The sequence below is a fragment of the Lepus europaeus genome, chromosome 22 (assembly GCF_033115175.1).
Source record: "Lepus europaeus isolate LE1 chromosome 22, mLepTim1.pri, whole genome shotgun sequence".
In the NCBI taxonomy this organism is placed as follows: Eukaryota; Metazoa; Chordata; class Mammalia; order Lagomorpha; family Leporidae; genus Lepus; species Lepus europaeus.
Genome location: NC_084848.1, coordinates 41,235,240 through 41,247,481, shown reverse-complemented (window position 1 = coordinate 41,247,481; position 12,242 = coordinate 41,235,240). Strand labels below are relative to the sequence as shown.

At 49.2% G+C, this 12,242-nt stretch overlaps 1 protein-coding gene across 2 annotated transcripts in view; it reads right to left on the bottom strand.

Annotated features, from left to right (window-relative positions):
• Positions 1–12,242, bottom strand: part of MTHFD1 (methylenetetrahydrofolate dehydrogenase, cyclohydrolase and formyltetrahydrofolate synthetase 1) — a 70,823-nt gene that overhangs the window by 18,978 nt on the left and 39,603 nt on the right. For both annotated transcript variants that reach the window (XM_062181719.1, XM_062181718.1), the window contains exons 9-16: positions 8,230–8,357; positions 7,443–7,540; positions 7,078–7,251; positions 5,709–5,845; positions 4,018–4,064; positions 3,230–3,337; positions 3,010–3,084; positions 1,910–2,012 (exon numbers count right to left, since the gene is read on the bottom strand). In XM_062181719.1, the coding sequence (XP_062037703.1) occupies positions 1,910–2,012; positions 3,010–3,084; positions 3,230–3,337; positions 4,018–4,064; positions 5,709–5,845; positions 7,078–7,251; positions 7,443–7,540; positions 8,230–8,357 (870 nt within the window). The remainder of the gene's footprint in view (positions 1–1,909; positions 2,013–3,009; positions 3,085–3,229; positions 3,338–4,017; positions 4,065–5,708; positions 5,846–7,077; positions 7,252–7,442; positions 7,541–8,229; positions 8,358–12,242) is intronic.

Here is a 12,242-nt window from a genome sequence, read left to right as displayed (position 1 = left end):
CTCTTTCTCCCTTTTCCCTAACTCTACCATTCGTTTAAATAAATCAAACTTTTTAAAAACTCTCTGGAACCACAAGATTTGATGAGCATTCAGGCTGGATGCTGGGAGAGGGATGCACCCTCTGCACCTCCACTGGTGGTTCCTGGGTTGTGTCCTTTAAAATAAAGCAACAAACCTAGGGAGAGCAATTCTGCGAGTTCTGTGAGCTGTTCTAGCAAATGATGAGCCCGAGGTCGTGAGAACAGCCGGTCAGAGGCACAGGGGACAACCTGGACTTGTGATTGGCATGTGAAGTAGAAGCAGCCTGGGGGACTGAGCCCTGAACCTGTGGGGTCTGCAGTTGGGCTCAACCGTGGGACACTCAAGTCAGGATCCGCCAGAGAACTGGACTGAACCACTGTGGAGGGAAGCCCAGGCCTCTGGTCTCAGAGGGAAGGACTGAGGGTCACGTGGTACGGGGAGAAAAGATGAGTTTCTATTTCCGAACGTGATGCCACCCAGCAACAACGAACACAAAATGAGAAACAGCAGCAAAGACCTGGGCAAGGAGCAGATGCCTTCTTAGGGCCCTGGATTCCACAGCAAATCATTTTCCATAAACACCAATAATTTAAACACCAAAAGCAGTGTCTTACCCAGCATTTGGACACACACACACACACACACAATCAGTGAAGGATATAATGTGTTTTTGGAGCCGCCTCTTATTTTTTCAAAAAACACAGTGTTCAGTTCCCTTGTAACTAATCTTTCTGTGTAAGAGTCAGTTAACAGGTATGATCCCGTTTTTTCCTTCTACTTTGAAAATTTCCATTTTGTTTGAAAGGTAGAGAGAGCTCTTTTGTCTGCTGGCTCACTCCCACATGGCCACAATAGCCAGTCTGGGTTTCTTTCCCACGTGAGTGTCAGAGACCCAAGCACTTGTGCCACACTCTGCTGCCTTCCAGGAAGCCGGACGGGATGCCGAGAAGCTGCGACTGGAACCAGGCGCTTGGGGATGGGATGCGGGTACCTCCAGCAGCCCCCTCATGCCTGCCCCTGCTAGTACCTTCTCGGAAAGCAGAAATCAGACAGAAAGCAAAAGAAAAGTAAATGAGACTTATACATTTTTTAAGTGAATCTCTGGTTTATTCTTTATGAAATATAGCATTGTTTAAAGCTACTGAGGCCAAAAGGAAGAACAGCATGTGGTCTCACACATTAAGTGTCATCTTAAAAATGCCATAAACTAACAGTTACCCAGGCAATAGAAAAACACAAAAACAGTTAATAAGGTAGTCTGTAGCCAAATCCTGCCTGGCAGGATGCAAATTGCTTCCCAGATAGATGGATGCACTGTTGGTATGAAAATAAAATTCTAAGCCATGCTAACTGTATAGAGAAAAACAACAAATGGCAGGGAAGCCAGCTAACTCACTAACCCACAAAGTACTTCAACCTGGAAGGCTGCTTCATTGTCACAAAATAATTTAATAAACTGTGGTTTTAAAAAATGATCAGAGGAAGATAGAGAATTATAAGGAAAATTAAGTCACTTATGCCAGACAAGAGATCTGAAGATAAAGGGCACACATGATTCAAAAAGTGATTAAACCTAACTGCTCTCTGCTTCATGACACCAAAGCTTTTTGCATAAAATGAAACTTGCAAAATAAGTTATTTTTGGTTTGTACATGAACTTCCTTGAAACCACCCTCATTTCAATCAACACTGAACAGACAGCAAAAGGTTTAATCTGATAGAGAGAGATTTCATCACAGCTAAAGGGAGAGAGACTGACAGAGGTAAAAAGAAAAACCATATCACCATCTTGGTCATGCCTTTACCATACCAATACCAACACATCACACTGGCATTCAGGGCTGCACGTGACAGGCGGGGGTGAGCGTTTAACCAAAACAAATGGTACCTCTTTGCCAAGTTATGGTTTCTGGATCGATATCGAGTCTCGCAAATCTGTTTATCTCTTCGTCTGTCAGTGTGGTGGGGTCTGTCTTTTCAATGCCTAGTCTCTGACGAAGGAGGAAAGATAAAAAGGCAAAATGAGCCAAAACAAATATAATCAATAAGAAAATCATTTTTAAACTTAAAATAAATGTGTCTTCCGATTGCATTTTGCATGAAGTGTTTGAAATGCCCTCCTTAGATATTTGATATGAAGACATTTCAAACGCTTCATGCAAACATGCAATCAGAAGACACATTTATTTTGGCACAAAAATGTTTGAAATCCATGCCTACATGGGGGTTTTCAAAAAGAAAAAAAAAATGCATTCTATGAAAAAACTATGCATGGGGCTCGAAAATTCCTATGGCCCAAAATAAACTTTTCTTTTAATTCCATTTTTCTACCAAGTCTTTGAAGTCCCCTGGCAGAGCCCTCTCCAGGGAACGCAAATCATCTTCAACTCAGCCAGGAAAGCTGTGACCCACTGGCTAAGGCGGACTCGGCCTCCCACTCACACATGACCGAAGGTCCCTGTGACCGAGCCCAGGGGCATTTCCCACGCCCAGCCCCGAGGAAGCATCCCAAGACAGCCACCCACACTTCCCTGCCCACCAAACCCAGGGCCACCGAGGAAGAGTGACCTGCGAAGCGCACGCCGACTTCTCAGCTCCCAAAGGTTCAGAAAGGCTTTTCCTCCTCACTGAGTCGGGGGATTTTGCTGAGTTCGGGTGTGGCTCGGCCATGCTCTGCCATGGAAAACGCTGACGAAGCCAGCGCCCCCTTTCTCCTGACTCATGCTGGGTCTGCGTGGGCCCCCGCAAGCCCCGCTCTTCCCAGAGCTCCTGGCCTGCGCTACGAGGACCTCGTGCCAGAACCTCGGATGTGGTTCCAGAGTGGGCCGCTCGCTGGCTTGTGAAATAGGGCTGTGCACCCGAACACGACGCTGTTCAGGGACGCCAGGCTGGGGATCTGCTGAGGACAGCTCGCCTGCCCTGTCTGAGCAATGGGGCTTCCGTGGTGACTGGGCCAGAGGCACCGTTACTCAGTACCACGGTACTTACCCGTAACCTTCGGATCTGGATATCAGAGAACTTTCTCACGCCATTCACGGAGGGTACCAAGCGGTTAAAGAGAGCCTTAAAGAAAAGGAACAGAAGGCCTTTCAGATAAGAGTCCACTGCATTGCCCCTGCACCACTGGTGCTCAGGCGGCCAACGCTACCTGGGCAGCTTCAGCCCCTGCCAAAGGGCCCGTGGGGTTCCTGGGGCCCAAGCACCCTACCTTGTCTGTCTGGGTCAGTTCATGGAATATCCGAGCATCGATGGCCGCAGCCACGAGGTTATTGGCTGCAGTGATGGCGTGGATGTCACCGGTGAGGTGCAGATTGAACTACAAAAGAACAGAGGCCCCTCAGGCTGCCGCCGCCTCTGTGCCTTCCCAGCCTTCACGCTGTTACAACCAGAACTCTCTGTGTGTAAACAGCCAGCGGCATACTGATGGCAGCAGGGTCCATGACCACCCAACACAGGAAGTCTCACAGATGGTAGAGGGTCCATGACCACCCAACACAGGAAGTCTCACAGATGGCAGAGGGTCCATGACCACCCAACACAGGAAGTCTCGCAGATGGGAGCGAGTGGCTATCCATCCTTGGAAGAAACTCCTCCTACACACAGAACTTGCAGGTCTTGCGAAAGGCTACGTCCAGCGACCAGAAATGCCTCACAGGGGGCTCCACAGCAGCAAGGATTCCCGGGGCCAGCGCAGCCCTGTCCACGGTGACTTGGAAGGAGCAGTGTTCCCAGCTCTCGAGTGGGCACTCTGCACTCACTGCGTGGTGGGCTTCCCAGGATCACGCTCCATTTGATCACTTGTTAAAAGGATCACTCCCACTCAATGGCACACTCAGAAACCAAGCTGTGCCCCAAGACTCAGATGGCTTCCCCTGTGTGCCGCTTCTGCTGCGAGACAAGCCGTTTGCCCACCAAAAGCTCTAAGGACAAGGCAGATCTCTGGAGGGGCAAAGATAGGAGAAAGGGGCTGATTCCTCCGAATTCTGAACACTTTACCTCTTCCATAGGAATGACCTGGGAGTAGCCACCTCCTGCAGCGCCACCTAGGGGACGGCAAGGGCAGAGACTTGCGTTAAGCTTGCGTCTCTGAGACTCGCAAACCACACAAAAGCAAATCAGTTTTTGTAACTACTGGGCATGTTGTTTGTTTACTTTTTACAATCATTTGGAGAGATCTAAGTGTTTTCTAATTTTCTTCTACCACGCTAAAACACTTGATCCTGTTCGTGTTGAATTGTCTCTCAATTGAAATCTGAGTCTAAATGACAAAACCATGAACACACAGGTACATACCTACTCATTATCTTTAGAAACAGGTTCCCCGTGATGCCTAACACAGTAAAAGACCCAGCTGACAGCTACATAAAGGCAAACCTGTTCAATGTCTTACTCTCATAAACCTACTCTGGCTTTCCAAAAAGGAATGCCTAAGATATCGCTAAAATGGAGACTACACTTCTTCCTAAACCGGAGACATACATTAGAAGACTGCTTTAGGCTGTTCTGGCCCATGTGAATTATTAACCAAGGCCAATCAAAAATATGCAGGTTACTGCGTTGTCACCGAGATCAATGTCAAGTTGGGGTACAGAGGCTGCTTTTGTGAGGCAGAGACCATGCAGGAGAGGAAAAGGCCAACTTGAAGTTGGGGGGGGGTGTAAGGACACTCTCGGAAGCAGAGCGAGTTCAGCTCGGCAGGGCAAAGGTGGCCCAGTGTCACCACGGCAGTAATCGCCAGGACATGCAGGAGGCGACACCCTGTCACCACGCCAATGAAAAAGCTAACGCTAAGATCCTACAATAACTCAGAAAAATGTTATTAACAGCATGTTTACACCGCTGCGGCTGTCAAAACCTGAAGGTGAAGTGTGGGTTCTGATATCGTGTTTCCTCCTATCAGAAGCAGCGCTGAGGTGAGGGTTGGCATAGCAGTTAAGACACCGGCTCACACGCTGGCGCTCCACGACACGGCACCTGCGTCTGACGCTGGGCTCTCACTCCTGATTCCAGCTTCCTGCTAACAGCCCTTGAGAGGCAGCAGTTTTGGCTCGAGTGGTTGGGTCCCTGCCAGCCACATGGAAGACCGGGATTGAATTCCTGCTGCCAGTTTCAGCCCAGGAGGTCAGACAGTGAATGGGGGCTCTGTGCCTCTACATCTCAAAAACACCCCACAACAAACAGCAGCACGGCATTGACCACAGTGGTTCAGAGTCTGAAACAAACTATGGTACTTAGTAACGGTGTCTTTGGCCAAGTCACCACTGGAGTCCCATTGCTATGATCTGATACTGGAGGGCAGAGTAAAATACACATTAACAGCTTTGTGCAAGTCTGGCATCAGCACGCGCTCAGGAAGAGTAGGCTTTTCTTACTCCTAGCAGGGGGAACGTCTGTGGGATGTGTCTTTGATCAGAGAGTCAGCATGAAGAATATTCATGCTCCCCCTTCATGTCACTGTGACAGTGGACTGTTGGAGTCAAAAGTACCCATAGCTACACCCGATCCACCCCAGAGAACCCCCGCGCAGTCTCAAATAGTGACAGCAGGAGCTGGGGTGACAGCCCTGTGGCAGGTGCCACGAGGACATCGCTGGGGGCTAAAACGTTGGGAGATACCATAAGCATTCAAGGTTCAAGTGGCCTGGGAGCACTGAAGGACAGGCGGGGGCCCTGCAGCCACCCTGGTACCTTTGATCCCGAAGGTGGGGCCCTGGGAGGGCTGGCGCACACACGCAAAGACGTTCTGGGAGAGGTGGGCGCCCAGGGCTTGCACCAGGCCGATCGTGGTCGTGCTCTTCCCCTCTCCCAGCGGCGTGGGAGTTATTCTTCGAGAAGAAAGCAAAAGGGGACAAGGCTTATTGACTTGCAGAAATAAGTTTATCTGGATCACGAAGTCAGATCTAGCCCACCTGTGTCCTAACCTCAACAATGAGAAAGACAAAAAGAGCCCCGAGAGGAATCTTTCCAGAAGTCTTAGCTGTAATCTCTAAAAAAACCTTGAAATTCAAGAAAGTGCCTGCTGTATTCTAGCTTTTACCCCCACAAGGAACAAAAGTACTTTACCCTGGAGACAGACACTGCTGTAATTTTAATTTCTGAATCTCTAAAGCTAGCTTTGATATATAATTTAGCCTAGGGAAAAAAAGACGCTCAGTAGATTGACTGAATGACTGCATTTTCGGTCTTCCATCTGAAGACCAGGTTTTAAAACCACAACCGTGGCTAATTTTCTTATCTCTGAAGGATTATAATCTATTTCCCAGGGTAGCTCTAAGGATCAAATGAGATCAAATACAACTGCAAATGCTAAAACCAAATTAAAGGCACTTCCACATACACAAGAACATGCTAAGTGCAAATTCAAATTCTGGTAATAATAACGAGGATCTGGGCTGGCGCTGTGGCCTAGCAGGTAAAAGCTCCTGCCTACAGTGCTGGCATCCCATATGGGCGCCGGTTCGAGAGCCGGCTGCTCTACTTCCTGTCCAGCTCTCTGCTACGGTCTGGAAAGCAATGGAGGATGGCCCAAGTGCTTGGACCCCTGTACCCACATGGGAGACCAGGAAGAAGCTCCTGGCTCCTGGCTTCAGATTGGCGCAGTTCCAGCCGTTGTGGCCAACTGGGGAGTGAACCAGCAGATGGAAGACCTCTCTCTCTCTCTGTTTCTCCTTCTCTTCCTGTATAACTCTGACTTTCAAATAAATAAATCTTTTTAAAAAAACAATAACAAGGACCAATATTCAGATTGAACTGTCAGAGGCAGCAGCGGTCTGGCACAGCAGTTGGGATGCCCGGATTTGAGTCCTGGCCCTACTCCTAATTCCAGCTTCTTCCTAACGCACACCCTAGGAGGCAGCAGGTGATGACTCTGGTAGTTGGGTCCCTGTCACCCATGTGGGAGACCTGGATTGAGCGCTAACTCCTAGCTTCAGCCCCAGACCAGCCCCAGCCATTAACAGGCATTTGGGGAGTGAACCAGCCAATGGGAGCATGCTCGCTCTCTCTCTCTCTAACAATAAGAGAAAGATTCTCCCGGCAGAACGAGTGAAAAGCATACCCAGTCACCACTACGTATTTTCCATCGGGCTGGTGCTTCAGCCGCTCCAATGCCGACAGCAGAATCTTGGCCTTGGTTTCCCCGTACAATTCCACCTCTTCCGAGCGCAGACCAATTTCTCGAGCCAGGCTCCCAATGGGCTTCAGTTTGCAAGATCGTGATATATCAATGTCACTTTGAAAACACAGAAAGTCACTATCATTATCTGCAGGGTTTAATTCATTAATTCCACACTAGGCATGACCTCCTGCACCCCAGCTCCACCTCTGACCCTGCCTATAGAGGGAGCACACAGGGACCCAGGGTCACCATCAGCTAAAACCAACAATCCACAAAGGTTCCCATTGGGGATATTTTATTTCTACCTTGGCACAGGTGTCCTGAGGTTGAGGCTGTTGTACCGAATCCTCCACTTTCCCGGCTGAAGCTTCTCCAGGAAGCGCTTAGCACTTTCCACCGTACTCTAAACATGACAGACCCCAGACTGAGAAGAGCGGGTTACTTCAACCTCCCTGCAGCTCCAGACCTAGGCCACTTCAGCTCGGTCACAAAGTGATCGGCTACACGCCCCACGCACTCACAGGCTCCAGGGTAGCCACAAGAACACAGGCACCTAAAGTGTGTGGGGGCTGCCTGCCCACCAACCCCACATCAGATCGTGCGCACGGGGTGGGCAGGGGGCACTTCAAAAAGTTCATGGAAAATGGAATCAGAAGCTCAGTTTATTTGGATACTAAAAGAGTTGAAAGCCACACATACAAGTGGTCTTTGGAGTTCATAACTGTATGTATTAAAAAATAACGGTGCATGGACTTCAAGAATTTATGCCAACAAAGGTCTTTTAACTCCACTTTTCCATAGTCTTTCTGAAGTCTCCTCATGGTATCAAAAGCAGGCAAACCCAGTCAGAGTGTTCGCATTTCTCTCTTCTGGGAAGTCACTGTATTCCAAAGGGAACTGGAACTGGGCCACCCCTGCTTCCTCTACCAAGGTGACTCACACCCTCCCTATTCTCCAGTTCCCTTTATCCTTCAACAGGTTCACCTCTTCACTTAGCTTAGATCTTATGCCACTTCTAGTGGGGGGAAGAGCAGTGATGGGACACGACTGTTCTTCAGAACCGCGCGTCACAACCCTTGGCCTCACAAGCACCTGCATCAGCATGGCCACCGTCATGGGTCCGACGCCACCCGGCACAGGGGTGATGAAGGCCGCCCTCTCTTTGGCCTCGTTGTACGCCACGTCACCCACGACCTTCTTCCCGCTTGGTTTGGTATCATCTGGTTAGGCAGGAAAAAAATCAAATCAAAGCAAAGCAAAGTCTCAGAATCTCAATCGTGGTCTTTAAAATCTCCAAGTTAAGTGGCCACTTACTACAGCCTCCTCCAAAAGCTACAGTACTCTACAGGTGAGTTAGTCCGATCAGGTCCAAGTGCCACCTTTACTTAACAGCTGTGGGATGACAGGTATTTGTGATTTCCTCGGGAAGAAAATCTTCTTTTACCTGCAAAATTCCTAAGATGCTCAAAAACCTGGAGAATCCTTTTGTAGTCATTCAGGTAGCAAATAAAATATCAATTGCTTTTATTCTTAAAACCAGCTACCCAGTATATAATGAGCATCTTTTAAAATGTTAATTTGCTAAGGCCTAAAAAGAGATGGGGGGCGGGGGGGGGGGGGTGCACAAAGCTCCAGCTATGTCACAGCTGCCAGATGCCATTTCTACAGCAACCATCAGCATTTTGTAAGCTCCAAGCAGGAGCTGGAGGAACAATCCAACAACCCATTCCAAAGATGAGCAGCTACTTAAATGGATGCCGAAGGCAAAGAATGTAATTACACTTCCCTTAAAAGGATACAAGAACAACTACAAATCTTACCAGCAAAGAAGAGCTATTCAACAGAACAAAACCCAGTGATGCATCAACGCTCACTCACACAAAGAACAGCCTACACTTGGCTTCAGTGCACTTCCGGGAGGGGCTGGGCACAGGCCTAGACCTTGAAGCAAAAATGTTATTGACGGGGCCAGCGCTGTGGTAAAGCCACCTGTGGCGCAGGCATACCACATGGGTGCTGGTTCGAGTCCCAGTCGCTCCACTTCACATCCAGTTCTCTGCTATGGCCTGGGAAAGCAGTAGAAGATGGCTCAAGTCCTTGGGGCCCTGCACCCACGTGGGAGACCCTGAAGAAGCTCCTGGATCTTGGCTTTGGATCAGCCTGGCTCCAGCCACCAACCGTTTATAGCCATTTGGGAAGTGAAACAGTAGATGGAAGATTTCTCTCTCTCTCTTTCTCTCTCTACCTCTGTAACTCTTTCAAATAAATAAATCTTTTTTTTTTAACGTCTGACAGTGGCACAGCAGGTTAAGCTGCTGCTTATGATGCTAGCATCCCTTTAAAAAAGCTGCTGCTTATGATGCTAGCATCCCTTTAAAAAAGCTGCTGCTTATGATGCTAGCATCCCTTTAAAAAAAAAAAAAGGCTATTGCAGCACAGCAGGATCTGGTAGAATTTTAATTTTTTTTTTTTTTTGACAGGCAGAGTGGATAGTGAGAGAGAGAGAGACAGAGAGAAAGGTCTTCCTTTGCCATTGGTTCACCCTCCAATGGCCGCCGCGGCTGGCGCGCTGCGGCCGGCGCACCGCGCTGATCTGATGGCAGGAGCCAGGTGCCTATCCTGGTCTCCCATGGGGTGCAGAGCCCAAGCACTTGGGCCATCCTCCACTGCACTCCCTGGCCACAGCAGAGAGCTGGCCTGGAAGAGGGGCAACCGGGACAGAATCCGGCGCCCCGACCGGGACTAGAACCTGGTGTGCCGGCGCCACAGGCGGAGGATTAGCCTAGTGAGCCGCGGCACCGGCCCCTAAGATCTTTTTTCACATGGACAAGAAGGAGCTGGTGAACACGACTCCTTGGGGTAGTGTCAGGTTTCTAGGAGACTACGAAGCAGGAAATGACAGCAAGCCCTAAAATCACTTCAAAATGCCAAGGAAACAGTCACGGGTTCGCCCTTTGCGTTAGTCCACTTTCTGTTGCTATATCAAAATGCCCAAGGCTGGGTATTTTATAAACAAAAGAGGTTTATTTAGCTCACAGTTTGATGGGTTTGAGCCTAAGATCTGGCAGCTAAACTGGTTTAGCTTCTGGTAAGGGACCCCCCCGGCTGGGCCACAGCCTGGCAGGGGTGGCCATGTACAGAAGGAACCAAGCCTGGCTTTGGAACAATCCACTTTTGTGCAACTCCCTTGGGGTTCCACAAGAACTCCATCAGTCTTTCCTGAGGGTGCGTCCCCAAGACCTCATCACCTTGCACTAAGCCCCACCTCAAAAAGGTTCCACCACCTCCTCCTAATACCGTGGGGCCCAAGCCTCCACCCAGCGCATGAACCTTCAGAAGACAAACTACGTGCAAACCATGGCACCTTTCATACAGGTTTCAAGTTTAACCCGGAAGTTACCTAAAAACACCTCCTGCATCGCCATCTATGTGTTAACGGTGGTCACCTTCAGTTCCACCCACACATCCACACTGCCCAGGTAAACACTGCGCTGGAAGAGCTCAGGTGTGTCCCTAAACCAAACACTGGCAGGGTTGACTTGAGTGCCTGCTGATGTGCGTTCACAGATGTGGTCCCTGGGAAGAGTGACCACTTCTCAGCCCAAGTAGACCGCTTGGAAAACCAACAAGCACTTCGGTTGCCTACTCCCAGACCTAGAACTTCTCTTGCATTGAGAAATGACAGGTAGAAGCTTCAGCGTGGTACCCAGCTGAGCCCCTTCATGCTGAGTCTGGTGCTGTCTGAGCGAGGAGGCCAGTGCAGAAGCCACGACCCTGAGTAGCTGGAGTCTGGATCAGGGTGGGAGGGAACCTGTTCCCTCTTTGTGTGACCCTCCCAAATAACACACTGCTAATCCAGCCCTTCTAAAACACCTTCAGCAAGCCAACCAGCAGGAACACTGCCACGTTTCTCTGGCCAGTATTTCCTGCTCTCCATTTAAATCTTAAATGCCTTTTGGGGAGGGGGGACAAAATATGCATATACCATAATTCACTGTTAATTTGTCAAGTGACTTATCCCTGCTATTCCATGCAAATGATTTCAAATCATCAAACTATGAGCCAAGCAGTGGCCCAGTTGTGAAGGCACTGTTTCCAGAACTGAAGATTTGCTTGGGACAGGTGTTTGGGGTAACGGTTAGGACAACAGCCGGGACACCTGCCTCGCAGAGGCCCTAGTGTGGAGCCCCATCTCTGTTCCTGTCTCCACCTTCCTGCTAAGGCACATCCTAGGAGGCAGCAGGTGCTGGTTCAAGTATTTAGGTCTCCACCACCCACGTAAGAGACCTGGAATGAGTTCCCAGTTCCTGGCTTGAGCCTGGGCCAGCCTCAACTGTAGAGAGAACTTGGGAAGTGAACCAACAAACAAGAGCTCTGTCTGTCAATCTCTCTCTCTCTCTGCCTTTTAAATACATTTTTTAAAAATTGAGTATTTGCAAAGAGCAGTCATTAAGTCTTCAGCTCACCCATTGGCCTGTAACTCCGTGATTCCACCTCATCCAGACTTAGCTGCCTATATTCCCAGGATCAGCAAAGACACTGCCGACCAGGTGGGAGGACTCTGCTTTGATTCTACTTCTACTTTAGCATCCCGGCCAGGAAGCAATGTGAACAGGGCAGTAAGTTCCACACTTAAGTCAACTCTTCTGAGCTGTCTGCGAGACTGCAGATAACCCACCCACGTCTTCTTTCTCCATCTCTCACCTCCAATCCCAAAGATGCCAAAGGCAGAACCTGATCCAGCAGATGGCAGTTTTTCAACAGAGGGAGCTTGACTGTCAGATCGCAAGTATCCAAAAGTGAGTTGTAGGAGAGCAATTTTTCTATCACCCATTAGGTAATTATACTACCAGAAAATGAGTGATCAATTATGAGCGACTGTCTTCAGAGCACGGCAGGCCGAGTGGGAGGCAGGTTAAAAACAGTGAAGGCTTGACAGTGACTAACACTCCTGGCAGCTCAGCGTCTCCACTGCAAGCTTGAGATGAAAAGGGAGACGGAAGACTAGTCTTGCTATAACTCCTCTCAATAATGCAATAGACCTGAGAGCCGGTGGTCAGAAGGCAGGAAGCTGGACAGAGCGCCCTGAGAGCACCGCTGACGGC